The 23,971-nt window shown below is 44.1% G+C and overlaps 2 protein-coding genes across 15 annotated transcripts in view; one reads left to right on the plus strand and one right to left on the minus strand.

The window, feature by feature from the left end:
- Positions 1-1,914: 1,914 nt before the first annotated feature.
- Positions 1,915-8,835, minus strand: CUNH21orf58 (chromosome unknown C21orf58 homolog; the record flags this gene model as incomplete). Its single annotated transcript, XM_041397094.1, has 7 exons — positions 8,770-8,835; positions 8,085-8,142; positions 6,638-6,702; positions 5,901-6,044; positions 4,958-5,072; positions 2,635-2,774; positions 1,915-2,073 (listed from the first exon to the last, which is right to left on the minus strand). Coding segments are annotated over exons 1-7 (741 nt in total), but the record flags the coding sequence as incomplete, so codon positions are not given.
- Positions 8,836-12,509: 3,674 nt separating this feature from the next.
- The window catches only part of PCNT (pericentrin), a 71,398-nt gene continuing 59,936 nt past the window's right edge, over positions 12,510-23,971 (plus strand). For 13 of the 14 annotated variants that reach the window (XM_041397067.1, XM_041397068.1, XM_041397079.1 and 10 more), the window contains exons 1-6: positions 12,510-12,645; positions 17,594-17,791; positions 19,320-19,370; positions 20,193-20,372; positions 21,139-21,282; positions 23,559-23,723. In XM_041397067.1, coding sequence (XP_041253001.1) covers positions 12,592-12,645; positions 17,594-17,791; positions 19,320-19,370; positions 20,193-20,372; positions 21,139-21,282; positions 23,559-23,723 — 792 coding nt within the window. In that variant the 5' untranslated portion in view covers positions 12,510-12,591. The remainder of the gene's footprint in view (positions 12,646-17,593; positions 17,792-19,319; positions 19,371-20,192; positions 20,373-21,138; positions 21,283-23,558; positions 23,724-23,971) is intronic. The other variant, XM_041397078.1, reaches the window with a different exon arrangement.

Raw genomic sequence — 23,971 nt, forward strand, 5'->3', positions numbered from 1 at the left:
GGCAGAAAAAGGCCTCTGAGAACACCGAGTCCCAGCTGTTAGCCCAGCGCTGCCAAGCACACCACTAAGCTGTGACCCTAAATGCCACATCAAGACCTACAGGGATGGGACAGGACTCAAGTGCTTCCCTGGGCAGCCTCTTCCAATGTCTGACAATGTTTTCAGTCAAGGGTTTCTTCCTAATGTTCAATCCAATGGCACAACCTGAGGCCATTTTCTCTTTCAGGTAGTTGTAGAAAGTGAGGAGTTGCAGAGAGCAATAAGAATCTCAAAGACAACAGAGCAGAGAGGGCAAAGGACAAGGTCGGTTTTACATAGTAAATAAATTATTCATTAATTGTTTTTGAAACACAGACGGCACATGATTAGTTTCCAGCAGTGATAGTTACTATCTTTTCTTCATTCCAAACAAACTTTAGGTCCCTGGGTTTTCTTAATCAGACTCACTCACAAACTGCATGAGGCAAACCCAGTGTACAGATGTTCTCCACTCTAAAAACAGAAGGTGGGAAGATATTGAGAAAGTACTATAAAATCATCATTCATCTTTCTATATTAAGCAAAACCAGGCTGCTGAGAGAATGAAAAAGTGTTGCTTGATAAAAACTCTGAGGGAGCCTTTTAAGAAGTCGTAAATAAAACTAAAAAGGACAGGATAACATGGGCATGGATAAAAGCCTGTCCTCTGGGGAAAAGTAAAGGAGGGAAAAGTAAAGGAGGGAAAAGTGATTGATTTATGTTGCTGAAGAAAAAGACATGTCAATGGCTGAGGAAGAACAGCAGGATTTTATTGGTTTTAGAAAAGCTATGGTCCACTTGCAGAGGATCCTGTACTGTCAGTATGTGGGCCACCTGCAACAAGAAAAAACAGGGTTATTGTATTTAGTGACAGCCAGTAGTGCTGCAGCTGCAAAAAGATGAGTTTGGTCTCATACCTTGTGGTGGCAGGCAGCTGAAGAAGAGGAAGAACAAAGTTTGAAGGCCATGACAAGACCTACTGATTTCTGCAGTGAATTGCACAGATCCTGACAGGAGCCAGGAGTTCTTTACTGGTTCAGATTACAAACCCGTGTCAAGGGGAAATAGGTAGAAATGTTCATCCCTTATAATCCCATTAGGGAAATAATCTGTTCAGGAATTCAAATCCCCTGCTGAAGAGGGCTGTACAGATACCCCTGCCAGCAGGTCACCCGTGCCCAAGGCTGCAGCTGCCTCCATCCTGTTCTCCTGTTCACTAAGGCTCTGAAAGAGCCATGGACAGAAATAAAAGTTGAGTTCTCGGTGTGTCCCCATGTCACCCGCGCTTCCACGCTCTAGCAAGGGGCATTTCTTCACCAGCCTTGGCATGTAAGAACTTGCTAGCACCTAGGAAGGCAAGCAGGAGAAGCTCAGAGGAAGGCACAAAGCAAGTGAGCCCCTGGAGGAGCTGGCTGTGTCCTCTGCACAGGGCTGAGGGGCTCTATGGATTTGGGAGCATCCTGGGGAGAAGTTCAGCCATTTCTGCACTTGAAATCCACCCCCTTCAGCTGCAAGCACAAGCTTATGGCAAAGGCTCAGCATTATTTCTGATACTCCCCTCTCTTTGTACCATTTTTCTTAGCTGGTGGTTTGGGTTTTTATTTTCCCAGGAATTTCTGAGTAGCAAATGTCCCAGCAGTGCTTTAAGAACATAAACCCTGCTGGGAACCTTAGCCTGAATGTAAAACACTTCCCCATCCCCTCCCCAGCCCTGATTTATTTAGCAGGTGACTGCTGTGCTCACAGGGAGACCCAAAAGGCAGGGTGGGGGACCAGTATGATCCTCACCCTTGTCAGATCCCCACATTTACCCCACAATCCGCCTTGCCACCCCACCTGGGCAGGGAGAAAGGGCTGCAAGCGCACGTCACAGCTCCTGCTGACTTACATGGGCTGGGCAGAGCCGCTGCTCCAGGGCTGCTCTGTGGAGGTGGGCAGGAAGCTCCTGGGGGGCACTGGGAGCACCCCCGTGGGAGGGTAGTGGTGGTGGTGGTGCACCACAGGTGCTCTGGGCCTCTCTGCCTTCACGGCCAGGGGAGCAGCGAGCTGCAGCTCCTTCTTGGAGAGAGACAAAGGGCGGCTGCAGAAACCTGTGCCCCCCACGGGGTCCGAGGTGAGGGGGCAGGGTTCCACTCAGCCACCCCCTGGGAAAGGAAGACCTTTGGAGAACAATCTGCAGGTTCCAGTAGACAAGGTCCAAGAACACCTGGTCACTTCAGATTTCACCTGATCCTCAGCCCCCACTCCCTCCAATTTATTCCATAAGTCAATGCCAGGGAAATGCAGCATGCCAGGATGGCCTGGAGAGGAAGGTAGCCATCAGGGCATGCTCTTCCTCTGCCATCTTTCCCAAGTCACAGCGTCCTCCACAGTGCTCTGGCTCTCCCAGCTCTCTGTGTGTTTTGCCCAGGCCTGGTGCCCTCCCAGGGAGATGATGATGCTAAAGGACTTTTCCAACCTTTTCCATTCTATGAGTCAGCGGACTCTCACTCAAGGTGGCACTGCAATATCACGTAAATGTGAGGAAACCTCTCCCAGGAAAGCAGTGATCGGGGCTGGAGCAGTGGAGAGCACAGCCAGGCTCTGAGAGCAGCCCTCCAGGCTGGGTGGTGTTACCTGCCGCGGGTGCTGGAGCGGGGCACAGCCGGCTCCCCCAGGCTGTGTGAGCAGGGCTGGTGGCAGAGCCTTCAGCATCATGTTCTGCATCATGATCTGGTGCATCTGAGCATTCTGCATCAGCATCATCTCCACCACATCTGGGAAGGGAAGGAAAGGGTAAGAGCTTTATCCAAAACTGACAAGCAGCAGAGGCATCGTGGTAAGGAGTGTCCTCCAGCACACAGAGTGGTCACTGCAACAAAGGCAGAGCAGCTGAAAGGGGGCACATTGTCCTGACTTGTAAGATATGTGTGCATTCTATTTGCCATCTGTTAGGAGTAGGGCAGTTATCTTCTGTTCACTGGGCAGTTTTCTTTATCTCTTCCACAACCAATCCTCCCTCCAGAGAGATATCTTCTATTTATAGGCCACTGAGTGTCACTGCATGGCTGATAAAAATTACATCATCCCATTGTAAGATGCTCCACCCAGAAAGAAGAGCCACACATTCCTACTTAAATATAATCTGAGACTTAAAACAACAGAGACACCCTTTCCCCACTAAATTCCCAAAAGAACAACTATCTTCTCCACTACATTCCCAGAAAAAGACCAAACCCACCTACAGCACCACCAGACCCTCAAAAAACCCCTACACCCTTCTACAAAACCACTGCTTCAACAAAACCACATCTGTCACTCCAAGAAAACTACAGCCACTGTTTAATCAAAACTGCTACTAACACCCTAGCCAACAGAGTGTCGTGTTCTAACTCTGTCAGTAGTTTATTTTCTAGGTTTTTCGTACTATTGCAGCTAGCCAACAGAGTGTCAAGTCATGTTCTAACTCTGTCAGTAGTTTATTTTCTAGGTTTTTCGTACTATTGCATTTGTATTTTTGTTAATTTTCCTCGTAAAAAAACTTCCTATTTCCATATCTTTATCTGAAAACCCCTTAATTAAAAAATTATAATAATTCAGAGAGAAAGAGCTTACATTTTCCTTTTCAAGGAAGGCCCCTGCCTTCCTTAACAGACACCTGTCCTTTCAAACCAAGACACCTGTGAAGAATATTGGCACTATTTCCCCAGACACTGCAAAGTTAATGTCTGTGAATGGGGTTGTTCACCCCAGCTTTCCTGTTTCTCCTCCCTCCTACAAGAAAGCTGCTGCTGAGCATTTTGTCTTGCCCTGCCAGCCCACAGCCCTGCCTGTGCTGCAAGGCAGGATGGAGAAGAGCTGAGCTGCAGCTTTCCCTTGCTGCAGCAAGGACAGGCTCGTGGCTGTGCTCTCCAATGCTCCAGCCCCAGATCACTGCTTTCATGGGAGAGGTTTCCTCACATTTACGTGATATTGCAGTGCCACCTTGAGTGAGAGTCCGCTGACTCTTAGAATAGAAAAGGTTGGAAAAGAGCTTTAGCATCATCAAGTCCAACCCTCAGTCTGTCATTTCAGGCACATCAAATCTCCTTATACAATCTCTGGGATCCAAAGGACTTGTGCAGTGTAACTAATTCACTTGGGGAGAAGTGAAGAGGAAGAGGGGAGAAAAAAAAGAAGGGAAAAAATAATGAAGGCAACTCTCATTTTCCTTTTTACTGATCATACAAAAAGTAGTTTACATGTAGCAGCTTCAGAGAAGTCATGAGTGGATTTGGACTATTTTGGTTATGGAAATAAATTCTGATTCAAAAATCCAGACACTTAGATGAAGTATGAGCTGAGAAATACTGCAGTTCCATGACTGAGGATTCCTGGGTAGGATGAACCTTTGGCTGAAGGCTAAGCCAGGGAAATTGTCCCAGGTTTTAGCTCATGTATTATTTCCCAGTAGCACCCCCTAGGTTTAGAAACAAACTCTTTTATTGGCATTGCACTATATTTAGAACAACATTTTCAGATGTTCTGTCTTGTTTCCAAACACAGGGTACAAACAAAAGCCTGAGGAGATTGAACAGCAGCTTAGGAAGGAACAAAAGAATAAAACCAGATTTTAGAAGCCTGTTTGCCAATTCTAGAACCATCCATGTGCATGACTTTGACTTTGTTAATATTACTCAGCGCCACGAGTTGAGCTGTTTTGCTTTCCCAATCTTCCCTCGAGTCTGTAGTTCCTTTTTCTTTAGTTTTAGTGATAAGAGTTTCACAACAGAATGCCTTTCACAACTGGTACCCATCCCATCTATGAAGCACAACTCCCAAAGCTCCACCAGCTCATTAAACAGCACATCCCTAACGAGCTTGGACACCATCCCATGTCCCCTTCCAGTTGCCACAGCACCTGCCCTGCCCTCTCCAGGCCTGGTGGCAGGAGCTGGCTGCCCTGTGGAGGGGTTGTTACCTTCCTTAATGCTCCCAGAGCGGGGGGCTGCAGAGGGCTGGGCTGGGGGAATCTGTGTGATCACAGGGGAGGGCTGAGGCAACTGCTGGATGATGGTGGCAGGCTGAGCTGGCACCTGGAACGGGAAGGAAAATGGAGAAGTCAGGCTTGGTTTTGGCCAGCTCCCTAGCTATGGGAACAGCTGTCATCTGCCTAGGCTTCAGGAAAACTCTGGGATTGTCGTGGAGACGCTGTTGAGGCTGTGGACTGCCTGAGCAGACAGTGAGGTGCATTAGAAAGTGACTGAATGGCCAGGCTGGAGTGTGAGCAGCCCTGCCATTCCATGGGTGTGTTCCAGGGTCCCAGGATGAGGGAAGAGATGAGAATCTTGACTCCATGTTTTAGAAGGCTGGTTTATTATATTATGATATGATATGATATTATATTAAAAGGAAATACTAAAACTAAACTAAAAGAATAGAGAGAAAAGATCCTCCAGAAGGTTAAAAAGAAAAAGAAAAGAATAATAACAAAAGCTCGTGACTCTCAGAAAGTTTAACTGTGATTGGTCATTAATTAAACACAACCAACACAGATCAATCACAAATATACCTGTTGCATTCCACAACAGCAAATAGTTATTATTTACATTTCTTTCCTGAGACTCCTCAACTTCTCAGGAGAGAACCCTATCGAAAGGATTTTCTTAAAATATGTCATGGTGACATGGTGACCACTCTTTTTGCCATCTTGCTCCAAGAGTAAACCATTCCCATTGTTAATTTTGGGCCTTATTGGCAAGATGATTTCCCCTTAGGTTTCACTGCAGGCAGCAAGGGTCCCATAAAAGAGCAAGAGGCATATCGTCCCTTTTTGTGGAATGAACAATTCCATACAGCTCCCAAATGATTGTCAGCTCAGACTGGCACAGTGCTGGTGGTGTTTTCTAGGAGACAATCCTTACTGTCTGCTGGATAATCCTTGGTGGCTCCACTGGGGAAGCTGGAAAAGGGATCTGGTAGATTTGTGGCAGGGCAGCTCTGTGGTCATGGCAGTGTCCCCCATCTGGTGCAGGTGGCTGTGAAAGCTCTTCCAGAAGGTGCTGCTCCTGCAAAGTCAAGTATTTTCTTAAAGAAAATCTGGTCACAGCAAGGCAGACAGTATGGTTATGCTCCCTGGACTAAAAGGGATTAGGCCCTGGGAACCTGCAGCAAGGGCACTGCCAGTGCCTCTATATTCCTTCCCACAGATCTTGAAGCATAAGCAAAAAGGATTGGGAAAAAAAAAATGTGCAAAACAAGCTGGCAAAATTCTGGGAAAACATTTTAATAATTGTTGGTATCCTCCACAAACTAGGAATAAATAACAATTACTACTGTCTCTACTTTGGCATCGCTAAAAATCCCTTCTTTGCATTTTGGCACAGAAAGTTTCTGACACAGCAGCTCAGGAGAAGCAGAATCATCCCACCTTAGTGCCTGAAGCAGGTGCAAGCTCCCTCAGCTGCAGCGAGAGAAGCCAGGCTGCTCTCCAGGCTCTTTCCCTGATTAGCTGGCCCTGCCTTTATATTCCAAAGCAGCAGAGCACTAAATCCTGCCCAGCCCCAGAACCAAAGGCCAGGAAAACACTGAACCCACATCAGCAGTGGGTGTGCAGGTAACTGGGACATGTCTGCTCCTCCTGGCCAGAGAGGGCTCTTACCCTGAGCTCCTGCAGCAGATCTTTCCTTTCTTTCAGGGCATGGAGCATGTCCTGAGGTCTGTTCCCTGGAAGAGGGAGAGTCTCCATTATCTCCTCAAAGGATCACAAAGACAGAGCTATTACAGCACCTGTGTTATGATATGAATGTGGAAAATGTGTTATTGGATAGCTGGATGTTGCATATGGGTAAAAACTTACAAAATAAGGCCTTGTTACCCTTGTAAAATCATTGCTCATGCCTGCTACTTTCGCTAAGCATTAAAGGACTGTGGGAAAGAGACTCAGCTGAATTAGGGGTAGAAAAAGAATTTATATCACCATGATGTGCTCACATCGTGACGTATGGTGGTTGGTTGGATTGTGTTTGATATGATTTAAAACTATGTAACTGGTAAAGGCCTAACTGCTCAAAAAGGTCTGGTTTTTGCAATAAAGAGACTCCTTTGCACCTGCCTGAGGACTCTGCACAGCTCTGCTTCAACAGCTTGAGTTCTTCCACAAAAGGCTTGGGCTACTTTTCTTGTCAAATACATGCATGGATAATGACTTTGTGCCATGTGCAGCCACAGCTGCTCAGCAGCTCTGCAAAGGCAGAACACCTCAGATAATAAACTCTTAAGATTGCTCTCTAAAGCCCCCTTTTAACCTCCTGGTTTAGGAATCCATTTCAGGCTGAAATTTTCTAGAAGTGCCCTGGGCATGCAGAGGATGCCTGTTTGTAGTAACAGCTCCATAAAACTCTGGTTTGAATGCCAACTTTTCTGTTTCCTTTTTGTTCTGAATTAACTTCCTTTTCAGCTCATCCCACACACGATTGATTTTGAAACGAAGATAAGCAAGAATGTTTTCATGCACTTTGGAGCCGTGCCTGGCAGCTGCTCTGGAAAGCACCGTTTTGTATTTTGAAACTGTAAGCTGTTATAGGGGATTTTTTAAAAATGTTTGGCCACAGCATCAGAAAATTCCAACTATTTGTGCACCAGATCAATGAACAGGAGCCCACAGTACAGTCTAGAAAGATCACCGAGCTTCTACTGGTGGCCTTGGATCCTTAGATAATATAAACAGTGTTTATATTATTTTGCCATGCAAAGAAATTAAGGGTTCCTCCTGCCTTTTCAGGATCACCAAAGCCAGGCAAACAGCTGGACTACAGCAGGGTGTACTCCTAGGTGTAAGAGCTGGGAGAAGCTGGATCAGCACAGTTTGCTCCAGCTGAGAGGCTGCAGAGGACGCCTGGGCAGGAATCCATCCTATGGTAGTGCTCAGCTGGTTGTTCACTTCCCTTGGTCAGGAAAAAAACAGCTGAAGAAATTCAAAAGATCAAAAGCAGTTATCTCACAGATGAAGGGAAGAGAGGGGATCATCTCCTGAGGAAGTCATGCCTGACAACATAAGCAAGACCTTTCCAAAATATGACTAAAATTAGGACAAACGCTTCTCTTACTTGCAGCTGGGAGAGACAATTCCATCTTCTCTAAGTTCTCCTGTTCATTTTCTAGTCTCTGTTGGCAGAACCATAACCAGAACTGGTTATAAGTCAGGCAGAAAAGCTCATAAAGATTTCCAGGCCTATGGCACATGTTTGGGATAGAGGAAACAGAGAAGTAGGAAATGTCTCATTACAAATGTAGTTACAGTGAAGAACAGTGATGCTTCCAACTGTGCAAGCTATTCCAGACCTTAAAATTGATAGCACGGTGAATCAGGAGACATAATTTATTTTTCAGGGCAGAGAGCTGCATCATATGAAGAACTTGATAATGTTGAGTTTGGACTCTTGATTCAGCAAAGGTCTGACCAGGCAACACATCTTATGTGAAAGCAGACATGAAATTGCCTTAAAACAATCTGAGATTCTCTTTACCCAAGATTTACTCCTAAACTTTGTCTGTCCCAGCTCAAACTGGCTTTGAGCTAACTGGTGACATCTCCCATAAAATGAAAGTCAATTTAATTTACTGCAGGTCCAGGTAAACTTGTGGAATGTTATTTAAGAAAGGGAAAGCAAGTAGTACCACTCCTCAGTGTATCTCAGTAGAGTTATACTGCTTTAACACACAGTGCTAATGCTTCAACAGGCAAGAGCAAAAAGCAGAGCAGAGGTGACCCCTGCAGAACGATTCCCTTACCTTTTCTAGCAGTTTGAGTTTCAGTCGTGCCAGGTGATCCATCACTGAAGGATCTGCCATTATCTCCTGGAAGAGCAGGCAGGCAAAAGCAGGTTAAAAAGCTAAACAGAGGCAGATAGGTTTCCAGGGCTCATTTTTTCCCCTCCACAATCTTCACAGAATAATTCCATTATTAAAAAACAATAATACAAGATGAGCAGAAATGGAGAGAAGCAGATAAAAGCTTCAGTCTCACTCCCAGCTCAGAATGAGCACAGGCATTCACAAGCTCACAGACACAGCTTTTCCTGCCATTTCTCTCCACATACTTTTGTGCTGCAGGTTGTGATGCTCACAGGAAGGCTATTTAGACCGAATATTTATTTGTCTGTTCCTAATGGTTGCTATCCTTCCCCTGGCAGCATCACTAAGCCTGGCCTCTGTGTTGTTAGAGACTTTTAATTAGCTCAGAGGCTTGTGCCCGGTTGCTAAGTTTATAGTGTCAACAGGTAACATAAACAATTTCATCTCCAGGCACAGGAGCTTGTGTACTTTTGGCAAAGCAAATGCCTGGCACATTAGTGGACAAGAAAGAAAGAAATAAAAGCCAATGGTTCTTTAAAACAAGACCAGTGCCAGCAGTCAGATTATGGTCTTGCTGAGTGGCACCTGTTTATTCCACTAGAAGGGGTCTGCACACTTTTAACATAGCCCTTTACATGAGTTATCACCACACAGTAAGTAAAAAGAAGAAGGAGCATAGCTGGAACCCTCCCCTGGGTAAGTTCAAGAATCAAGAGGCTATGGTGTAACATCCTTTTGGTTACCATCTCCCAGGAAACCTGCAGAATGTCTCCCTTTCCCAGCAAAGCCCTACCAGCATAAAAACAGGGCCACATTTATCAGTGACATCCATGAAATGAACACCAAGGCAAGAGAAAAAAAGCCAAGTGGCAGACACTCCTTCTCAGTAGGAGATTTTAAGCCCAGGAGAGACAAGTTACAACCAAGTTAGAATCCTCTGCTCCCAGGAGAGAGAAGTTAGAAGCCCTTCCTCACTCGAAAGGCCATAGCAAAACTGCAGCAGAGCCACTGCTGGCAGCTGGAGCAGCTCAGGGATGCTCCTGAGCCGTGTGAGAGCAGCACAGACCCTACAGCCCATCCCTAAAAACACACGGGCTGGAAGGCTCTGGAGAACTCGGGGAAACCAAGGTGCAGGGATCCCTAAGGCAGCTGTGCTGGGTCAGAGCTGGGCTGAACAGCAGGAGGAGAAAATCCTCTCACTTGCCAGCAGCTCTCCTGGGAAACAACTCTGAGTCCATTTCTATACTTGAAACCCCAACAAGATTTTTCTCTGAGCCCTTCACGTGAGCAGCTGCAGCAGCCTTTGACAAGGAGTTTCCTAGTTATGCCTGCAAAGTGCAGAAGCATGGTTTGCTCCTGTGCTGGGAAAGAAACCCACCCCTTTTTTATTGCTGGTGAATACTGAGCTGATTATTCTACCATCAACTGGTTTGGTTCAGTGCCCCTAAAAGCTGAATTTCTAGAGCCTTCATTGCAGTATGAAAAGAGGGCCACGAGAGAGTTTGACAAAAAGAACCAGGTATAAGTCTTCCATTAAAAGTACAGCACCAGTGTGAATTTACTAAAGAGGAAATAAAGAGAATTTTTTTGCTTGATGTGACAGGTATCCCAGAGGAAATCCAGGAATTTTTTTTTCTTCTTTTTTTTTTTTTAATCCAGGGATTTTTTTTAAAAGGCACTTTTCAGCAAACCTGCTAAAGGATCTCTCTTCTCCCACAGTTATGGATGCCTTGGTCACAGCGTGATCCTTACTCTTGGGACATCTTACAACCCGCTAACTAATGGGGTGCCAGGAATGTGCCAGCCACACCCCAGATCTGGCTGGAAGGGCTCTGTAGCTACACTGAATCCCAAACAAGAGATCGCACTTGAGGATGAAAATTCAAAAGATCAAAACCAGGCAAAAGCAATGCCACAAAGGAATAACAGGTGTGTTACGTGCACCTCACAGGACATCATTATTCTGCTCTATTTAGCAGGGCTGAAGTCAGAGTTTGGGCACTGTGCTTATTTTTAGACATGGTGGTTCAAGAGGGAAAGAAAGTCCAGGAAAGAAAAAAAAAAATAATAAGGGTGCATTTACAAAATGTTGGTTCTAAGGAAGACTTTAAAGGACTGGCTTTGTTTAATTAGTAAGTAGATGGTGAAAAGAAGACAGGCCAGCAGTTTTTAAATAAATGAGAGGATACAATCAAAGAACGGGGTGAAGTGGGGGGTTTGTCTGGAAAAACATTTGGCTTAATGAGGAAGAGAAAACCTGATAGAAACAGGGAGAGAAAGCTTCATTACCCACTAAGGGAAATGATGGAGCAGCTATTAAAACAAAAAAAAAACTTTCACACAAGTTGTTTAGGAACAATTAAAAACCCAACGGTGTTGAACATTGCAGGGCTCCTCAGATGTAAGAATGGATTAGATAACCTGATGAGGTCCATACCAGTATTGCATTTCTTTGATGTCTTTTATTGGTTTTGATATTTTATACCCTTAATTTTAATTTCTATGAGTTATAAAAGACAATTTTAAAATATATTATGGTAATGGCCAAGATGATTAGAGGGGTGGAGGAGCTCTGCTGCGAGGAAAGGCTGAGAGACTTGGTACTGATCAGCCTGAAAAAGAGGAACTTTGGGTGACCTACATGTGGCCTTCCAGGGTCTGAAGGGAGCGCACAAGAAAGATGGAGAGAGACAATTTTCAGGGGCCTGGAGTGGCAGGACAAGGGGAAATGACTTCCCACTGACAAAGAGCAGGTTTAGATTGGATATTAGGAAAAAAATTATTCTCTGTGGAGCCCTTTTCTGGTTGCCCAGAAAAGTTGTGGCTGCCTGATCCTGGGAGGTGTTCCCTAAGACATTTCATCATTCAGACTTTGTCTTTTGGCACTGCCCTCGAGGCAGACGGGCTTTTTAATGTTTGCCAATCCAGCACGCTGCTCCGAGTACCACATTTGACTAAAGCCTGTATTTTTATAATTCAGTGACTTCAAAATACAAAGAAGCCAACAGTTTTGTAGCTTCAATAAGCAGAGCAAAACGGAATTTAAGGGTGGACATCTGGGATCTTAAATTTTTGGCCCTTCAAAGACATTGGAGTAACCAGAAGACTCCAGAGGAGACAGAAGCCTGGAAAGTTGGAGACAACTCCATGCACAAGAAAATGACAATCGAGGGATTAAAGAATGGCGACCAAATTAGCATGAAGAGCAAGAAATCATTAAGTAATACAGGACAGAATGCTGACTACTGAAGAGAATCATGCACCTCAGAACCAATGAGCATTAATTCATTTCTTGGCTAAAAATTTACAAATAAACAAAAAGGCGGGAAAGGAGCCACCAACCCTCCTCGCACCCTATTGGCCGCCGCTAGCCCCGCCTCCATTGGCCTCCTCCTAGTCCGCGTTTCCCATTGGCTGTCTCCCGCGCTGGGCGGGGACGGCGGCCCTTTTGAAATGGCGCCGGACGCTCCCATTGGTGGCTGCCGCGGGTGGGGGCGTGGCCGGCTGTTCGCGCCGGCTTGCCCGGGCTATCCCAGCAGCCACTTAGCGCGAGTGGGCGGAGCCCGGCTGAGGAAAGCCATCGCCATTGGCCGGCGGCCGCGGCGCGTCAGGAGCTGTGGCCAATGGGCGCAGAGCTCCGCCCCTCGCGGCGCGGCTGGCGCGGCGGCGGGCGGGGAGGGCCCGGGGCGGCCATGACCGACGCTGCGCTGCCGCCGCCGCCGTGAGGGCGCGGGGGGCACGGGGCAGCCCGGCCGCCGTATGGAGGCTCAGGAGGAGGCGCGGAGGCGCAAGCTGGAGGCAGGCAGGGCCAAGGTGAGGGGAAGGGGTCCCGGTTAGGCGGAGGCTGCGCCCTCCCCGGTGCCGGTGCGCTGCCAGGCCCCGCCTGCTTCGCCTCAGCCCGGCCCGGGTCGCTCCCCTCCGTGGGGGGTTCCGGAGCCGGGTGCGGGGTGCCGGCCCGGGCGTGTCCCCGGAGCCCGGTGGGGCTCTCTTGGCACCGAGGCTCCGTAGGAAAAGTGCCCAGCGGTGCGTGTGCCTGCGGGGCCCGTCCCGCTGCACAGGCATGGAGACATTGCCTGGGCCAGCGCGGAGCAGCCCGCAGCTGTGCGTGTGCCTGCTTCAGGCTCTGCTCTCCTTGCGTTTTGGGTTTTTTTCTTGCCAGCTCTCCCATTTTAGCCCGGGAGTCGGTGTTTGTGGGAATACTGCGTTCGCAGCTGAGGATCCCAAAGAACAGGTGGTGTTTTGTTGCTTGCCTGGGTGTGCGCAGGGGGAGGGAGGGCTGGGCTCGGTTTGATGGTTTCCAGCAAACACTTCATAAGCTTTGAACGTTTCAGTGTCTGCTCTTGGGTGTAGTTTAGGGACTTGTGTAGAGCTCGGAGGATGAGGCTGATTCATAAAGATAACATTCCCCAAGTAATTATTACCTGCAGCCATGCGTTTAACGCTGGTTGTGTGCTAACCCCGTTAGATAAACAAAGCTTCTGCTTTGTTTTGGTAGCGATGTTCAAGGAGCTGGTTGTAAACGCTTGGTTACTTTCCTTTTAGTTCGGCATTTCTGCTGGGTTTTGGGCTGCGTTTGGCATATTTCTCTTCTGGCTGTCCCTGCTAAATAAAGCTTTTAGTTCTCACCATTCCACTAGGACTGGAAAGGGCTATGGCTAGACAGGCTCAGGGGAAGTTGGGACCCATCAGATCTTTCCAGATCCCGTCCTTTCTGCAGGGAACCAGCCTGGATACCTGGCTAGTGGAGTCAGAGGTGCCTTGGAGCTGTCCTGTGTGTCTGTTTCAGCTGCTTCCCACCAGTGCTGCGCACAGGAAAATCAAAGAGCACTTGTGGAAGGAAGGGAGCAGGGTCGTAGCTGGAGCTCTGCTGCAGCCTGGTGACGGGCAGTGCAGCTCCTCCATGCCTGGCCTGGCCCTGCCTGATGCTGCCATGGATTCCACACTGCCTGCTCCTGCTCAGCAGGTTCTCATCTGCCTGCCTTCCCAGCCTTGTGATGGGCTGTGAGAACACAATTTCGTGCTGGAGAACAGCTGCTCAAGAGAGAGTTCTGAGAGCAGCAGTTCTTCAGGTTGAAAGGTTACCTTAGTGTGGCACGACCTGTGTTAATATTTCTGTTAACATACATTAACTCCAGGTGCAGGACCTGTTTATGATTGAAAAATGTGACAGACTTAGCTTGAGTAGGTTACTAGTTCCCACCTGTTGGTAAACTGTTGTTTGCCATTAAAAGAAAAAAAGCAGGGGCTTCCCTTCTGTTTCAAGTTATACCTGCAGAGCCAGGGTTGCATTTACTCTTTTTTATACTGTGTGCTAAATCTCCCTCTTCCCATTAAAAGAAAAACCAAACATCATTAGCAGCCCCATCAATGTTGCTGTTGCATGGATGTAGTGCTTCCTCTGCTGATGAAAATGTCACAGAGATCTGTTCCCTGGCTGGCAGATTGTGGGCACCAGACAGCTTCCAAAAAACACCCAGGTGACATTTCCTCTTTTTTATTCCTCTGCTTTTTTTTTTTTTTTTTTTTTTTTTTTTTTTTTTTTTTTTTTTTTTTTTTTTTTTTTTTTTTTTTTTTTTCCTACTTTTCTCTGTGCTCCCCTCCTCATGGATACAGCACAGTTTTGAAAGGGAGGAAGAGCCATGGGCAAGTGCAGCTTCTCCTTGCTGTGGTGCAGCCTGGAGCAGCTGAAGGTGCTCCCACCTCTGGTGTGACACAACAGTGTTCAGTGTCCATCAGAGGAGCTTTCTGAACCATCTCTCAGGAGCTGCTGGCGGCAGGGGACAGGAGGGAGGCTGGCTTGTGTGTGAGAGCCTCTGGTGTAGCAGCCTGTGCAGTGATGTAACTGCAGTTTGGTGCTGCTTCACTCTGGAGGTGTGAACTCCTGGGGGCTTTCTGCCTCACCCCCACCCTCCAGGAAAGGAATTACTTCATCTTTGGCATCCCTAGGTTTTAGTCTGCTAAGCAATGGCTCAGCAAAGAAATATGATCTAAATGTTCTCCTTTTCAGACCAGTGCTTGCATTATTCTTTTTCATATAGGAATTTAAAATTCCATTCTTGAGAAGCATTTATCACCTAATAATAATAATGCCAACTGTTGTATTTATTGGAGACTGTAATTGGCAGCTAAGTATGACTGTATCAGGTGCCTCAGATTCCTGTTTCTATCAAATGCAATGCTCATAGTCAGGGTAGTAATTGAGAAGCAGAACAAGCCTAATTATTCAGTGCTGCTTTTTTTCTCCTTGTTTGTTTCTACCTCACATTAATTAGTCTGCATATTGATCACCTGTGCCTCTAGTTACAGAGCTCTCTGTGCCATACCTCAGGTGTGGGAAGTTTTGCTCTGTTTCCATTTTACAGTTAGGACTTGGAAAATGAGTGCAGGTTTTCCAGGAAGTTTTCTCACCTCATCAGTTTGAGGAAGGTCTAGAAAATATTTCTGGGTTTTGTCTAAGATCACTTGTTGCTTATGTGTGCTGTATCCAAGAGCTGGACTAAAGTTTATTTGAACAACCTGTTTCTGTTTGGTGCTGATGTGGTTTTTCTGCTCTTTTCTGTTTTCTCTGGGTGTTGGTTTTGCTACTAATTTCTGAAGCACATAAAGTAATACATCAACTTTGAGCCCACTGGTCCTGGAGAAGTGAAGTTGCAGTGCTTTGGTACCTGTAGAAAGGTGTCTACAAGGTGTTCTTGTCTTACAGCAGCTGCTTGGGATGCTGTGGAGGACAGTGCTCTCAGGGTTCCTGTGGCAGTGCTACATCTTGGCTAAAAGTCAAGCTTTCACCTTTGCATGGCTTCTGTAAAGCAAAATGAGAGCTAAATCATTCAAAACAGGCGTGATGGGATCTCACTGTGATGAGGCAGAGGCAGTTGTGTCTTGCTTTCTTCACATTCACACTCACTGCTTCGTGTTGGATGGCTGGCTGTGAATTTGAGATTCTCTTGCAACAACACTTAACTATGTGTAGCAGATAAAAGGCTTTGGAAACCTGGTATTGCTCTAAATAGAACTTTTTCCATAAATCTGGAACATGCCACTCCATCAACTCCAGTAGTTCCATAAAATTTTGGTGTGGTTAGATGTTTTTGCATGGCATGTATTGTGATTTTATATGTTTAGTGCGTGTGAATGGAACAAAATAAGTTGTTTTCTTTGACCTGTGCATTTAAAAATGTATAGTGTTTAGGTGTTCAGTCATGCCAAGTCCTGGTATTTTAATGTGAGATTCTTGGTCTCCCTTCATGGATCAGTAACTGCTCTCTGTAATGCCCACTCATCTTTTCTGCTTGCTTTACTCCTGTCTTCCCTTTTTCCCTGCTTCAGCAGTTTCCTCTACTCTCCATTTTTCTGCAGGTTTCCTCCTGCCCCGTTTCCCCATGTTATCAGGTTAATCAGTGCTGTAGCTGTTTTTGACACACATTGCCATCAGTGAGTGCTGGAGTTGACATCTGGTTTCAGAGGATAGTATCTGTGTCTCTCTGCAGCTTTGTGGTCTGTTCTGCTTGCTGTGAAAGGCACAGGTCTGGCAACCTTCATTTAATCTAGATTTTAGTATTAGTAACTGTAGAAATTAATCTTAAGGTAATCTTAAGTTTTTTGTACATAAGAAATTGATGTCTTTCTGCAAATGTACCTTTTAAACAGGCTGCTGGGTGTAGCAGATGTGTAACTGTGCACCTGTTGAGTAGCTAAGCTGTCAGGTAGAAGTTCCTGAACTTTTCACAAACTGAATGAGAAGAATGGGACAAGATTTTTCTGCAGGGTGGCTGTTTGTCAGGAAAACCAAGCTGTCAAGCAGTGGATTTTCACATGTATTGCAGGTAGAACTTGGCAGTGATGTTTACATCCAGTCATCAGTTAACTATCTGTTTTGTCTCATCACAAGGTTATAACACTGCACTTGGTAATCTGTGGTTTTAACCTTGAAGAAGTCTTTTTCCTTATCAGAAGGATGTCTGGATTTCTGCTGTGTGGGAGATGCTACTTGGAAATGCTGCCTAAACACAATACTAGAGTTGAAAATAACAGTAATCCTTTTTAAGCTGTTTAGGGTGTTAGGGAGAGTTGGGTAATAAATTGTCAGTGACATTCTTTACAAGTCTCTGGGGCTTTGTAGAGCTGTGATAGCCTGATAAAGTAGAGCATCTGATTCTTCAACAGAAGAAATTAAAATGACCTGGCTTAATTGATTTTCTATTTATGTACTGGAGGCTGCTTTCTGGCGAAGAAGTTTTGCTGTGTTCTCTTAAGGGGGTGGCAGGGAAGGAGCATTAAAATTAACGGAAGTGAATCCTCATCTCAAAGCTGACGCTGGCTAAGACCTGTTTAGATGTATTTGTAGGGGTGTGCTGGTGCTGCCACCATGACGAGGGGGTTCTTGTTTTTGCTGGTCTTGCAGGAAAACTGCTCAATTATTGTTTTTTCCTAACGCTTCTAGTATATTGGCAACTCGTTCCTTTACTAATTTGTCTTGCTGCAATTCTGGATTATTATTGGCACACGAAGTTTCACTGAGTAAAACTTTGGTTCTTGTGTGGAAATGAGCCTTTAGTGCTGGTGTGAGATTTGCTGCTTGATGGCACCGTTATCCAGTATGTTGTGAATGTGTGGCAAGCAGGCAGATAAAGCAGTTTTTCTGCAGATGTATATATTTTATCAAGACAGGAGCTCCGTCACCCATGACTGTGTTAATCTTGTGGTCCTGCTACTTTTTCCTTGCTTACCTCTCCCTGTACCTCTTGCAATCTTTCCTGAACAGTTTGCTTACTTCAGACAGCGAAAAGCAAAGGGCGACGTCGCGCAGTCGCAGAAAAAGGCGGCGAAGAGGAAGGGCTCGGCTGTCCACACGCATGACCTTCCGAAGGAAGAGCACCCAGTAGCAGCCAGAGGTGCTGGGAAGGGCCTAGAGGGTCAGGCTGAAGACACCAACCTGCCAGAGGCAGCAGCAGAGGCACAGGTAAATGTTAGTGTTTCTTGCCTTCGCGCCGCTCCTCCTGCAGGTAACAAGTGTTGCAGGTGGTTGTTTGACTCGATTGAGTGTTAGCTCACTAGCTGCCCCTGGGGGGTAAGTGAACTGCTTTATTTTCACTTGGAATAGTTCACTCTAACAAAGTCATCTCATTTATTAAGGCATCTCCACAGTATGGCCTGGGCACCTGTTATTGCCAGGTAGCTATTAGCCTCCTAAATTCAAGTCTTTCACTGCCGTGGACTTCTCTTTGGGCAGACCTGTGGTTATGTGGCTGTGAATTCATGAAATGGCAAATCTGGAGTTGGGAGATCAACAGATTAAAAACTGCCAGGGCCATATAATGCACAGCATTAATTTGGTTTTGTATCACTTGGCTGGCTCAAATATGCTTAAATGTTTTCTGAAAAACTATAATTTATTCCAACAAGCTCTCAGTAGCCATTGCAAAGCCAGCATAGATGCTATTTCCACAGATTTGTTTGAGGTGTGACTCTGCTTGTGTCTGATGTATTTTGGTATGTATGTACTAATGGCTCTCTAAAGGAAGTCACGTTCTCTGTGGGAAGAATTTTGGGGAGGTGGTGCCTTCTGCACCAAAAGCATCTCTCCAGATGTTGGTGTGTTTACACAACATACCACAATAGCATCAAACTAACGTGTTTGCAAACCTGCAGTGATGGGGGATAAAATTTACGTGTGTTATCCTGCTTTCTGTTGGGAGGGTATCCCTGATGCTTTCAGAATATCTTCAACAAAATGTTAGCATTACAAAGACTTTTATGAAGCTACACTCTGAGGAAAAACATAATGTTTTGTCACTCAGCCATAGCAGTGTCCTTGCTACATTCATGTGAGCTTAAATTTAAAAAAACAAACAAAAATCACTTACTGCTGTTAAGCAACTTTTTTCAAAATAGCTGGTTTGTAAAGCAACTGGAATTCTAGGTTACCTGGAGAGGGTGCCTCTAGGGAGACAGTAATCATTGGGAACTACTTCAAGCAGAATCAAAATGCAGGGAGAGCTGTGGATTGCCTTTTCCAAATAGTGCAATAGTCATCTTGGTCTTGTTGTGAATTTAGTGAGGGAAATCTCTCTCAAGATATCAAGCTATGTTAAATCTGTATGTCAGAGAAAGGTGTTACTTTTGTGGTTACCTGAATGGTTTTAGCATGTTTGTTAAATAATCTCCTGTCAGTTTACCAATTTTTATTAGTAGAATAAAGATTGCTCAAGTGTTTGCCAGCTGCAACAGCAGAGGATCAAGCATTGAATCAGTGTTGAGGATTAGCCCTAAATTTAAGTGGACATTATAATTATTTTGTTTGTTTGGGTTTTTTTGCAGTTTAGTTCATTTCACCATGAAAGACCAGCTGGATTTAGCATAAAGTCAGTTTCTCACAACACAGACCTTTCTGGCTCATGCTTAAGATTCTTCCAAAATAATTCTGGTTTTCCTTATTTTTGTTTAAAATAGCTTTGATTTAGTGTTTGTTTTATTTGTTTATTTACCAGGGCAGCACTGATTTGTCTAGCTGGGAGCCACTGGATGATCATGCAACTGAAGTAAGTGTGAAAAGGTGTATCTTTAGTAAAAGATGCTGGGTAGAGCTGAAAAAAGACTGATAATTGGTTGCTAAAATGATTAATTGAACATTGTTATCAAATATGATAAAATTGATGTGATTTCACTATTTTATGGTATAAAACAAGCATTTCTCTGTATGTACATGTACTGGCTCTGAAAATTGGTTGCTGAGAAAATTATGTTTTGTAAAATCATAGACTTTGCCCAGGGAAATGTGAATGTTTTGGTGTTACCAATTGATACATGGGTTCATTTTTCATTGTTTCATACAATACAACAGAAAAGTATTCAAAATAAAATACAAGATACTGTATCCTCTATGATGATGGTAACAATGTTGCTCCTAAGAAACCACAGCAATTTCATTTTACTGAAAGAGCTTTACGTTGTTGTTTCTCATTTGGGTGGGCTATTCTCCAGTCAAATGCATGTAAGGGCTTTGTTTAAATTGGTGATATTCTGCTTCCTTCCTCACAACTGGAGGTATTTAAACCCCAATACATGCCAAAATGGCATGTTGCCAGCATTTGGTGCTATAGAATCACAACACTTTGACTTTACTTTTGTGCTTTAAACTATCATGGAAATATATTATCTGTGATCATTTTTAATTTGAAGTTTTTAAGCCTGAAGGATGTCATGTATGTGATGTTTCTATTAGATACAAAGTCCCAGCGTTGAGTTACTTTTAAAGTAGAATTTGCCCAGGACTTAACTTAGAAGCTGAATTTGTTTTCAGATGAGTCATAAAATGGTATTTTTACAATATGAACAAATGCATTTCTGTTTCCTTTATGAAGAAAGATAGGATAAATCCTGCTGCAGAATACAGCGAGGCTGATGCCCAGGTGTGTCAGGTGAGGATAGCTGAGCTGGAGAGCAGGCTGCTGGAAAAACAGGAAGCAGTGGAAAGGCTCACTGCACAGATGGATGAGCTGCAGGACCAACTTACCCAGCACAACGATTCCATGCAGCTTCAGGTATGTTTCACAGAACTGGGTAATGACATAATAGTACCTTGTTTTAATCCTAAAAATATTTAGGTCTCAAGACTCAAGAACCTGTTGTTTCTTTAGTGAGAAGTACTCCACCATGCTAACATGTACTGGAAAAAGCAGCATCCTCTTCCAGAATATTAAAAAATATTATTTTGCATTGCCTTTCTCTAGCAGTTCTATGTAAAGGTAAATTATTACCAGGTGCTTTCTAAGACTAGTTATTTTCCCCTTTATATGTTCTTCTTCTCATTCTAGGATTGGGGAAATAAAGACATTTCCTGTTGGTGAAAAATAAATTGAAAAGATAAATGTGATTAACATAAAGTAGGATTAATGTATCCCATCTCGTCAGCTTCCTCTCACATGACTGAAGGGAATTGCAGGCAGATAGGAAACAGTTTAGGGGGTACTAAATACTCATTATGTTCTTTTTGAAAACTTGATGGCTTTTTATATCAATGAGAGCTACACATTTGGAAGTAAAAATACCAATTTCATTGCTGATGTCCCATAATTTGTTTTTAAAATCACTTTTGATTTGGTTTGTCATCTCTGAGATCAATTTAAGACTCTTCTTTCTTCATGCCTGCCATCATCTTTGGACACAAAGATTTCTTTGGTGCAAGTTGGTTAAAACTGAAATGTAACTACAGGCTCTGTAATGGCTTTGCTTCAAGAAAACCTGCTTGTTTCCAAATATGTCAAGAATATCTTAATGTTAAAAGTGCACTTCTTCTGACCCTTGTAGGAAACAACAGTTCAGGAGCAGAATGAAATCATCAGGAAGTTAACAACCTGCCTTCAACAGGCCAAGAAAGACCGGGATGAGCTACAGGAGGAGGCTTCACATGTGGCTGGTCAGATCCGCGATTTACAGCTCCAGTTACATCAGGTGTGCCTCTCCTCCAATTTGCATTTACAGAGACTGCAAGAACAACTTTAGACTGTGAATATAAAAATATTGAGCTGATCATGTAGCTCCTCATAGTTCAGTTTGCAGCACAGCAGTGAAAATGATTTCAGGGCAGGGCAGGGTTTTTTCCTGGTTGCTACGGAGAAGGCCTGGAAATATCCTCAGATTTTCCACTTGCTTGCATAATGTTTTGAAGGTCATTGCACCACTTTGTTCATCACTTAAGCACTTGCTAGGGAATTTTACACAATGTTGTTAGTGGTGTTATGGGCTGAGTAAAAGCATTAGACAAGCCCTGCCTTAGGTTCAGATTTTTGGCAGCAGCTTGAATTCAGGTGAGGCACACCTAAACCTCTCTGGCTCACGAGCTCTTAAGAATTGCAGATCAGGTCTATCATAAATTGAGTTATTTACTGAATAGGCAGAAGATTAACAGACAAATGGCCTTAAACAGGTTAAAACAACTACTAGAAGATTACATGAAACAGTTCACAGCATAAAGGTACCTATATTACAGCTAGCATAGATTAGGAGTCAGTGTAGCTTGCACAGAACTGATGAGGCGGTACACAGATTGCTTTCACTCAACCCCTGAGAGAGTGACCACAAAGTGGCATCCCAGCTTTGGGGAAGGGCATTTCCACAGAACGTGCAGAAGACTTCTGCCTTGTGAAAATTTGGTGTAGCTTTTATAGTTTGTTAAGTGTCTGTCAGTCAGAAATTCAAGCTTATCTTCCTTCAATCTCTCTCCCAAGGCAAGATGTTTGTCAGCTGGGAATGCCACCTCCATGGTGCCAGAAATATCTCACTACCAGACAGATGTCTGGCCTGAGCTATTTCACCAATTAGCAAATTCTTGTGAGGGGGGAGATGCCCTGAGCTATTGCACCCGCTGGTAGGCAGAACAGAAAAGCCCTTCTGTGGCAGGGGAATGTCCTGCCACAAGTGGTTTGTGGCCTGTGCACAACTGTTGCTGTATAGTTTGGTCTTGCATGTGATCATGTGTCCTTTGCCAGAGAAATCTGTGAGTTTCTGCTTGGGCAGCTGGAATATCTCAGCTGTTAGACAGAAACTTGCTGTGCTGAGGCCATGTGATTTGGCTCAAAGAAAGAAATTTAAAATGACACGGTTCAAGCAGCCTCCTTGACACATAGGAACCTGCTTCAGTGCAACAGCTTAATCATAGATCTAATCCCTGGATAATGACATATACTGCAGCCTTTCTCTGCTTTAAAATATATTTTTAAATGTGCTTTATTCTTTCATGGTGATACTCAGTGTTCCAGTGGCTATTCTCTCTGAAACTATGTGTTTGTTGTCCTTGGAGCTTTGTAGTATATGCCAAAGAGAAATGTTTCTGTATAGTAACTGTTCCAGGTTTGCAGGATATGGGGTTACAAATCTTCAAGTCTGGATAGGAAGGGAAAAGGGTTAAAAAAAAATTTTAAAATAAAATTGAGACTTTTTAATCCAGGAACTATCTTAAAGGGAGTTGCTTATGCCCTGAAAAATGCCTGCTAAATGAAATTTTGTAAAATAACAGAAAATACTGCTTTCTATCTACAATTCTGGTTGCAACAGCAAAATGTGGTAAAAGTGAAGGCTACTCAACAGGTGTTTGGGATTTGCACCATAAGCCATTGAAAGACAAGGATCAAGCCTCAATAGCATTTCAGGCATGTTCTAAATAAGACCAGTGAGATGATGCACATTGTGGAAGGATGTCAGCTTTGATATTAGATGAAAGCACTAATACTGTCTTACATATTCTTCCTTGGTTTTAGCAACATCTGAGAAAAATATATTAAATAAAACATATTTTGTGTTACCCTGATGGGAGAAATGTTTTCCTTTCATTTGAAGGGATGTGGAGAGGGAAAAAACAACTTTTAGTAATAAGCTGTAAATCCTTGGCAGAGAAGACTGGTTTTGTTCATTGTCCTCTTAATGGCACGTCCAGTCCATTGGGAGTTTTCTTCATATTGGAGGAATTCAGTATGATTTATTATGTTAGATTTATAGGTTCATAATGTTAGAAAAGTCATCACAGGGATGAATTTATCTAACATTTGCACCTTGTCAGTAAGTAATAGTATCTAAAACATGACAAGTGTTGTCTGCCTTTTTAGGATGATTTTTATTCCTTGAGAATGAAAGATTTAGGGTAAATCTGTAAATACACTTGTTTACAGTGAGTCTTGTGTATGAGTTGTTTGGATACAAACTTTCTCCTGATGTGCCTTTTATGTGTCCAGGTTACTGAGCTACTGAGGAGTAAAGGTCTCAGGAAAAATGAAGGATTAGAAGCTCAGCAGCAAATGTCCTTGTTTCAGGATCGTCTCAGAGAGCAAAATGCACACTTGGAGATTCTGCGTGAGAAAGCACATGACCTGGAGGTACAGCTGGAGTCTTCTCAAAAGGTAAAAGCATACTCTTTTTTTTTTAATTATTTCAAATTTGGTGGTAACTTGAATTTGCTATGTAGTGACATATTCTTGAAAAAAGTCTTTTTATATAGAAATAAATTCATTGGGGTTGTGATGACTAACATACATTAATGAAACTGCTTAATGTCTGGTTTCCTTTAAGAGTGTAACTAGTAATGCCATAAATGGATACTTTAAACTTAAATGCTATTTCTGAATGCAAATTAAAAACATGAGGCTTA

The sequence above is a fragment of the Onychostruthus taczanowskii genome, unplaced genomic scaffold (genome assembly GCF_017590055.1).
Source record: "Onychostruthus taczanowskii isolate IOZ18803 unplaced genomic scaffold, ASM1759005v1 scaffold135, whole genome shotgun sequence".
Classification (NCBI taxonomy): domain Eukaryota; kingdom Metazoa; phylum Chordata; class Aves; order Passeriformes; family Passeridae; genus Onychostruthus; species Onychostruthus taczanowskii.